General features: G+C 63.2%; 1 protein-coding gene across 4 annotated transcripts; it reads left to right on the top strand.

Annotated features, from left to right (window-relative positions):
- The first annotated feature begins 1,796 nt into the window (after nucleotides 1-1,796).
- OSR2 (odd-skipped related transciption factor 2) lies at nucleotides 1,797-7,764 on the top strand. Of its 4 annotated transcripts, XM_072851179.1 has the most exons (5): nucleotides 1,797-2,105; nucleotides 5,049-5,234; nucleotides 5,331-5,775; nucleotides 6,390-6,489; nucleotides 7,241-7,764. In XM_072851179.1, the coding sequence occupies exons 2-5, from the start codon at nucleotides 5,120-5,122 to the stop codon at nucleotides 7,421-7,423; spliced, it is 843 nt and encodes a 280-aa protein (XP_072707280.1). In that variant the 5' UTR covers nucleotides 1,797-2,105; nucleotides 5,049-5,119; the 3' UTR covers nucleotides 7,424-7,764. The 4 variants fall into 4 exon arrangements, with proteins under 4 accessions (XP_072707280.1, XP_072707279.1, XP_072707278.1 ...); XM_072851178.1 differs by having other exon boundaries at nucleotides 1,799-2,101; nucleotides 5,049-5,775; XM_072851177.1 differs by having other exon boundaries at nucleotides 1,799-2,105; nucleotides 5,049-5,775.
- Nucleotides 7,765-8,148: the final 384 nt, after the last annotated feature.

Genomic DNA, 8,148 nt, shown 5'->3' with positions numbered 1-8,148 from the left:
CCCCAGTTCCCTCCGCTTTGAGGCTTTTTCGTTGGCTGGTCACTTTGGGTTTTGGGGAGTGGTTGTTGGGGTTTTTAAAGTTTTGTTTTGTTATTTGGTTTTGGTTGTGGGGGTTTCCTTCCCCCCAGCAAGTGCGGCTTATTTCTCCTTGCTGTAAAGGGCAAGAAATGATGGCTCTCCCGAAACAGCCCCCTCCCATCCTTGTGTCGAGGGGGGGGTCCTCCTTGGCACCCGCAAGCCAGCAGTGCGGGGCGGAACCTGCGACTGTATAGTCCCCTTTCCACTTCGTTCTTGAAGCAACCGGCCTCGCTCGAGAAAGCAAAATAACGATAAAATAAAATAAATGCGGCTCCCTCCCCCGCGTCGCCCCGCAGCCCCCCAGCCTGGCCGCGGCCGGCAAGCACTCGCCCCGCGCAGGCTCCCGCGGCCGCCCGCACCCACCTCGCACCCGGCCCGAGGGAATCGCTCCTTCTCCCGGAACTGTGAACCTCGGTGTCCTCAGTGCTCAGGAGACGAAATGCTATTTATTTAGGGTGACTTGGATTTAAAGCAGGGCATTTGCGAAGCAGGACTTTATGAAAAGAAACGAAAAACAGCCCGAGCGCCCGGCGGCAGCCGGGGGCTGCAACGAGCGCCAGCTTCGCCTGCGCTGCCCTGCGAGGGGAACACCTCCGAACCTTCCTCCACCGACTCCTATTCCCCCTCGCTGATTAGTTTTCTTCTACTGTATGCTAAAAGGAGAAAAAAATGCCCGTGCAGCCGTCACTTGTGTCCTCTTCTCTTCCGCGGGCTCGAATTAACCGGCACAGACTCTACCTTGAAAAATTTTCAAAGCTGTTTTTAAATGCCATTTCTTCCGAAATCTTTTTATACTTCTCAAAGCTCACTTCCAATCTCCAGTCCAGATTATACAATAAATTCCCCATACACGTGATTTAAGTAATGAAGAGTTAATTTAAGTAATGAAGTTAATTTCAGTAATGAAGAACAAGATAACATTACAGATACAAATTCAGCCCAAATTCGCTGTATGTAACCAACCGTATGGCAGCTAATGAGGAAAATGAATACAGTGCTTTAATCGGGAAATTTGACGAGGGTCACAGAGGCCCCATTTAACAGTAAATTCCCCGGGAATAAATCGAAACTGCTCTCGAAACTATTTGTCTGCTCCAGGTAGGGATTATGTGCTTAGTCACCGCGCATGGGGATACCTCCCCATCGGTTCTCCCTCTGAATCTGCCTTTAGGCGCCTAAAATAGCAATGAAAGGGCAGAGCCGAATCGCTGGAGTGTCGGTCCATAGGGCGACCCGACACGACGGCCGCGGAGCCCTCTGGACGTGAGCGTTACCTGCACCCACAGGTCCCCTCGGAGACGTAGGCGCCCGCAAAACCCCCACGCTCTGGGCTTGGGGGAGTTATTTTAGATATTTAAGCCAGTCGCGCCCCGTGTGTCACCCTGGCTGGGGCACGGCGGGCGGCCGAGGCGGGCGGTGCGGCGCAGGGAGCGCGCAAATCCCCGCGGCCGCGGCCGGCAGCGGGGCGGGGGGCGGCGGGCCGCTCTCGGAGGGAGAAGTCACCTTAGGTGACGCGGGGGGGGCGCGGGGGGCGTCCTGCCCCTTTAAAACCCAGTTGCTACCCAAACACAAGTAAACAGTGGGGCCGGCGCGGCGGGGCGGGCCGGGGCCGGGGCCGGGGGCGGTCTCGTCCCGTCCCGTCCCGTCCCGTCGGGGCGGAGCGGCGCGGCCCCGAGCGGGGGGCTGTGCGCGCCGCGGGGTGGGCCGGCGGCGGCGGGCGGGCGGGGACAGCGCTCCACGCCACTCACCGCTGAAATGTGATGGACCGGGCAGGGGGCGGCTCAGACTCGCGCCGAGCCTCGCCGGGGTCGAAGGCGGGAGGCTGCGGGCGGGTGGCGGCGGTCTCTGCCGGGGCCCCGGGACCGCCGCAGCCAGAGCTCCCAGCCGCCGCCCAGCCCTCCGCAACATGCCGGCCGCCGCCGGGTCCCGGCCCCGCTGAACGCCCCCGCTGTGGATCTAATGTCTCCGTGAAGGTGCCGCGGCCGCCGCCTCGGCTTTGCCGCGGGAGGAGCAGCCGGCTGCGGTAGGTGAGTGGCTCCCCCGGCCCGCCCTGCCCGCTGCCGTCGGCGGGAGCGGGGCGGCGGGGCCGCGGCCGGGCCCCGGCAGGGGAGCGTCCCCTCGGCGGGGAGCGCGGGGCCGCCGCGTTTACTTTCAGTTTGCAGCTCCGCGGCGGTTCGGGTGCGGGTCTCCCCCGCACGCCGCGGGCGCGTCGGTGCGGGGCCAGGCGGCGGCGGCCTCCGGCGTGCGCGGTCGGTGTCCTTCACGCGAAATTCCTCGCGAGGAGGAGCCGGCCCCTGCGTGGGCTACGGGGCTGACCCGCGGGTCGCGCTGGAGAGGTCCTCGGTCCGTGGGAACGTACCTGGCTGCGCGGGCAGCGGCGGCCGCGGCTTCGGGTGAGGCTGGCGGGGAGCGGAGGCGCCCCGGGGCCCTGCCGCTCCCCGGGAACGGCCGCAGCGCCCGCGGGGCACGGGCACGGCCCCGGCCCCGGCCCCGGCCCCGCCGCGGGAGGAAGGGGAGGGCCGGCCGGGCCGGCCGCAGGCGGGCAGGTAGAGAGGGGCGCACTGCCGGGGCACCGGGCTCAATTTAATTAAGCGCTCTGACCGGCAAGGGAGGAGGAAGTGCCAAGGTTTAAGTAACATCCGTTTTTGGTTGACTTTCCCCCCCGCACCCTATTATAAGTAGCCTCAAAACCACGCACGAAGGCACTTTCTGGTCTTTTTTCATCGATTTTAATAAAGTTACCTCCGAGTATAAATAGTAATAGATGTACCGTGGTTCAGCAACAGTGCAGTTTTACAAGTTTCTGCGTTAAAATACGGATTTCGTGTTCGGAATGTTTTTTCGGACTTGGGTCTTTGACACGAAAACGAGCGCCCTGCAATGACACCACCACACGTAGCTGCAAAACGCGGCTGTGAAGGAGGAGGCTCTGCCCTACAGAAACCCTGTACCTACCTCGGCCACAGCTCATAGCCGGTGGCTCCGAGACCCAGCCTCAGCGAGCCGGGATGGAGGCAGGAGCCGCGGTAGCAGCCAGCGAAAAGCGATTTTATTGCCTCTGTGTCGGTTCCTGGCGGAAAGCGAATAGGAGCTCACACTACGACATCTTTAAAAATAAGTCTCTATATATAACCACCCCCCCTTCCACAAAAAAGAAAAGGTCGCCATATATAACAAGTCGTATCGATAACACCGTCCCCGGTCTCGATACAATCGCAAACGAGAAAAACTGGGCAGCAGCGGAGGAAATCCGGGCCAGCCACGATTCAAGGAAAAGAACAGGGGTGGGTAGCTCCGCAGGTCACGCCCGGCCTCGTTGCCGCATTTTTTTCCCGGAGGGCCAATTCAGTGCCGTGCCACAAACGGGGAGGAAAGGTATTTTAGGAAAAATAATACCCAAAAGTCGCTTTCCACCCGGAGGCTGCACGGTGCCAGCGGAGCGGCCCCAAGCCCGCGGCCGCGGTGAGGGCTGCGGGGCGGCGGCGGCCGAAGGGGCAGGGACGCTGCTGCCGGGGCGCGGGCTCTGCGCTCCCAGTCTCCTTTTTTTTTCTTCTGGTTTGGGGGGGTTGTTTTAGGATTTTTGGGGGGAGGGTGACTTTGTTTATTTTGGAAACGACGCCTTACCAGTCCCTCCACCCAAATCCCAGGAGGGGCTGGGGCACCCTCGGCCCTACCTCTTGTTTACAGGCCCGGAGAGCCCCCGGCGCCTGCTTTCGCCGCTTTTCTGGGTTGTGGGGACAGCTCGGACTGCTGGAAGTGAACCCTCACCGAAAACCAGAAAAGGAGACGGCAGGGGCTTCCCCCCGCGCCGATGCCCCCCTGCCCCGCGGGAGGGAAGCGTCTGCCCGGGGGCGCCGAGGCGGGAGAAGCGGGCCCGGCGGTTTCGGTTGAACGGGCTGAGTGAAACCCTCTGACAGTCACACACCGCTCATTAGCCCACGGCCCCGCTGCTCCGGCGGAGCTCCCGGCCAGGGGACGGCGGAGGGGGTGCGGGGGGCTCGGCCGGACGGCTGGGTCCCGCCGGGGCTGCGCTCGCCCTTCCCGGCCCTGCGGGATGGAGGGGGCCGGCTGCGGGGCAGCCCTCGGCGGGCCGGGGAGGCCTCCGGGCCGGCTGCTTTCCTCGCCGCCGGTGGGATCGCCCGGGCCCGGGCGGGCTGCGTGGGGCGGCCCCAGCCATCTGGAAGGGATCTCAGCGCAAAGTGGATTTATTTAGGACCTGCGGCGCGGGGGGCTGGGCAGGAGGTGTGCGTGCGGGGCAGGAGCTCCTTTTCTCTCCCTCGGTTATCTTGATAAATGAGTTGTTGTTGAAGGAAGAAAAATAAGCACCCGAGCTGGGAAAAACGCGGGGTTTATCCCCCCCCCGCCCCCGCCGCCCCCCGGGCCTGCCTCGGCTCTCCGTGAGCACCCTGCTCCTTCCCGGGGAGGCCCCTGCCAGGAGGGGTCGGGGTCGGGGCCTCCGCGCCCGCGGGAGGCCGGGCGGAGGGTGGGAGCGACGCCGGGGGCCAGGTCGGCGCGGGGGGCAGGAGGGAGGCGGCCCCGGGGGTCCCCGCGGTGGCCGCGGCCCGGGCCGGGCGCTGCGCGGGGACGGTGGCGGGGCGGCGGGGCGGCGGAGCGGCTCCGGGTGCATTTTTCCACGATTCGTTTAATTTGAATCTGCGGCGCCTTCGGTTGGCTCGGCGCGGGGTTTTCTCCTTTTTATTTTAATTTGGAGTGGGTGTTTCTGGGAGTGATATTTTTAAAACTTTTTTTACGCTGTAGCTTCTCCGGTCGAAGCGATCGCGCCGGTGGGTCGGTTGGCGGCCGCCGGCCCCGGCGGAGGACGGGAGCCGGGGCTGGGGCGGCAGCACGGCAGCGTGCCCGAGCCGTGCCTGGCCCTCCCTGGCCCCGCCGCTGCGCTCGCCTCGGCAAAGGGAACCACGCTGCTCTCAGTAAAACTCCCTTTCCCCTCCTTTCTCCCTCTTTCTTCCTAGGATTTTTCCCCCGTCTCGAAAGCCCCGCAGAGGCACCAGCTGCACTGCCGGCTTGCGCCCGCCCCGGGAAGATGGGAAGCAAGGCTCTGCCAGCCCCCATCCCGCTGCACCCGTCCCTGCAACTCACCAACTACTCCTTCCTCCAGGCTGTGAACACCTTCCCCGCAGCTGTGGACCAGTTGCAAGGTCTGTATGGACTCAGCGCCGTGCAAACCATGCACATGAACCACTGGACATTGGGCTACCCCAATGTGCACGAAATCACCCGCTCCACCATCACAGAGATGGCGGCCGCCCAGGGCTTGGTGGACTCCCGCTTCCCTTTCCCCGCGCTCCCCTTCGCCACGCACCTCTTCCACCCCAAGCAAGGGGCCATCGCCCACGTCCTCCCAGCCTTGCACAAGGACAGGCCCCGCTTTGACTTTGCCAACCTGGCCGTGGCCGCCACGCAGGAGGACCCCCCCAAGGTGGGGGAGCTCGCCAAGCTGAGCCCCGGACTGGCGTCGCCCCTGTCGGGCATCAGCAAGCTGTCCCCGGACAGGAAGCCCTCCCGCGGCCGCCTGCCCTCCAAGACGAAAAAGGAGTTCATCTGCAAGTTCTGCGGCAGGCACTTCACCAAGTCCTACAACCTCCTCATCCACGAGCGGACCCACACGGACGAGCGGCCCTACACCTGCGACATCTGCCACAAGGCTTTCCGGAGGCAGGACCACCTGCGGGACCACCGGTGAGGGACCACCGCGCCCGGGGCCGGGCCGTGGGGGGCCGGGCTGGGGGGGAGCCTCTGAGGGGGGCGAGGCCGAGCCGCTCCGGGAGCTCTGGGCCGAGCCAGGAAGGCAGCAGGAGACATCCCCCGCTCCGACTCCGCGGCCGCGGAGGGGCCGGGGCGGCCAAAACCCGCGCTCTGCGTGGGACGGGCACCCGCGTTGGGGGGGCTGGGGTGAAGCCCCGGGGCTGTTGCGCTTCTGAAGCGCAGTGTGGGGTGCGGGGAGGAGGACGGGGCGCAGGTGGGCGCTCCCCCGCTCGCCCCCCTCCGCCTCCACACTCGCGGCCGGTGCAGAGCGGCGCCCGCGGCCGCCGGGCGGAGGATCCGCGCTGCCTTCGGGGGAGAGCGGGCTCCGGTCCCGCCGACGGGGCAGATGCGGTCCCGATCTGTCATCAGAGAGGGCAATCACGCCTCGCTACGAATTATTGCAAATGTTTTGAACCGGTAGAGGAGTTTAGTCACGAACGGAATTATACGGGAGGGGGAAAATGAAGCGGGTTTTGGGGAGCGGGGCCCGGGGGCGGGTGGGCCCCGCGCTCCCGGCAGCGCCGCTCACCCCTCGGGTTGCCTTCCAGGTACATCCATTCCAAAGAGAAACCCTTCAAGTGCCAGGAGTGCGGGAAGGGCTTCTGCCAGTCCAGGACCCTGGCGGTCCACAAAACCCTACACATGCAGGTGAGCCCGGCGCTCCCCGGCCTCCTCCACGCGTGTGCCGCCAGCGCGGGCCCGGCACGGACACGGCTCGGCTCGGCCCGGCCCGGCCTGCCGCGGGGCGGGGGCGGCGGCTGCCGGGGGAACGGGGCTCCGGTGCGGAGGGGAGCGAGAGGGCTCCGGCGCTTGAGGGCTCCGTGCTTCCCCGGGGGATGGACGCGGCCGGCGGTTACCTCCGCGGTCGCGAGAGACCCGCGTAAAAACGGCGGCCGCGGAAGACGGGTTAAAGCCGGCGGGGAGGCGGTTGGCGGCGGGGAGCGAGCCCCGAGTTCGGTTTTGTCCACGCCGCCGCTTCGGGGCGTTTTTCGTTGCGGGCTCCAGCCCTGCCTCGGCGGCGGCAGGCGCGGGGCGGCGGGGGAGGCCGGCGGCACGGAGCGGCGCGGAGAGGTGCGGAGCGGCGCGGAGCTCCTTGCCCGCCCGCCGGGACCGCCGCGGCCGCCGGGCGGGTAGCGGGAGCCCCGGAGCGGGAGGACGGCGCGGCGGCCGCTTTCCCTGCGCCCCAGGGGCGCGAAATACCACGAAGGGAGAACTATAAAATAAGGCTTTTGGGGCAGGACAGGGCGAGTGGGCGGTCTGCCCTCCGCCCGGGGCTGCTCTCGCTCCTGTCCACCCCCGATATTTCAAGTTGTGCGTTGCGATAGCAAAAAGTGCAGTAGTACGTTAAACCAGGTAGTTTGTGAAGGATTAATCCTTTGCTTGCTTCAAATCTGAACAGGAATCTCCACACAAATGCCCCACATGTGGAAGAACCTTTAATCAAAGAAGTAATCTGAAAACTCACCTTCTTACCCATACAGACATCAAGCCCTACAACTGTGAGCAGTGCGGCAAAGTGTTCAGGCGAAACTGTGATCTTCGGCGGCACAGTCTAACTCACACCCCGCGGCAGGACTTCTAGAGCGGCCAGGGACCCGCGCCCGCTCCGGCAGCTCCAACTTGCCCATTTTACTCAAGGACTGTGTTGTAGGAACTCACAGACACGCACACACACGCACGCACGGAGACACACACGCAGACTTGGGGCCAAGCTTTCCTACCACACGTCTGCGAAACTCGCTCAGAGAGTGCGGACTGCAGGATCGGGCCCCTCTCCAACCCACACCCAGGCGTAAAGCTCGTCTTGTAGATACTCGCGGCTCATTTTAGAGCTCTGTACAGAATGTGGTTTTCTTCGTTTGTTTGTTTCGTATCGTCGTGTCAGATGCACATCGGTAACAAATCGGGGAGGCAAAGTATCTCTTAAAAGTGTATTTCAAAATAAATCCTTTTTTTTTCCAAATACCTCCTGCCTTGTTGTATTATTCTCTGAACATTCGGGCTTTTTTTTCCTGCTGTGTCAATCCAATGGTAAAGCATATTGAATAAATTTCCTAGCCGGGTGATTGTACTGTCACAACAATTTCGGTGATCGCTTTTGTTTGGCCTGTTTCACTGTCGCTGTTGTGTTATCTATTGTTAAGTAAAATGAAAGTGCCGTATTTGAGAGTTTATAGCTCTATTACTTAATAGTACGAATGTCTAAATATTAACTCCTGTACTTTTTTTATTTTCCCCAACGAAATATTTTTTTTAAAAGAAGAGAAAGAAAGAAATACTTGCAAATAAACAGATCTTAGGAAATAA

This window comes from Ciconia boyciana, chromosome 2 (genome assembly GCF_034638445.1).
Source record: "Ciconia boyciana chromosome 2, ASM3463844v1, whole genome shotgun sequence".
Lineage (NCBI taxonomy): Eukaryota > Metazoa > Chordata > Aves > Ciconiiformes > Ciconiidae > Ciconia > Ciconia boyciana.
Note: the sequence above shows the minus strand (reverse complement) of the source record. Positions and strands in the feature narration are given on the sequence as shown.

Bases quoted from the DNA above. Each gene is read 5' to 3' on its own strand.
- OSR2 (XM_072851178.1), top strand. From the start codon at position 5,120: ATGGGAAGCAAGGCTCTGCCAGCCCCCATCCCGCTGCACCCGTCCCTG. The intron at 5,776-6,389 runs GTGAGGGACCAC...GTTGCCTTCCAG, and splicing joins GACCACCTGCGGGACCACCG to GTACATCCATTCCAAAGAGA. The intron at 6,490-7,240 runs GTGAGCCCGGCG...AAATCTGAACAG, and splicing joins ACAAAACCCTACACATGCAG to GAATCTCCACACAAATGCCC.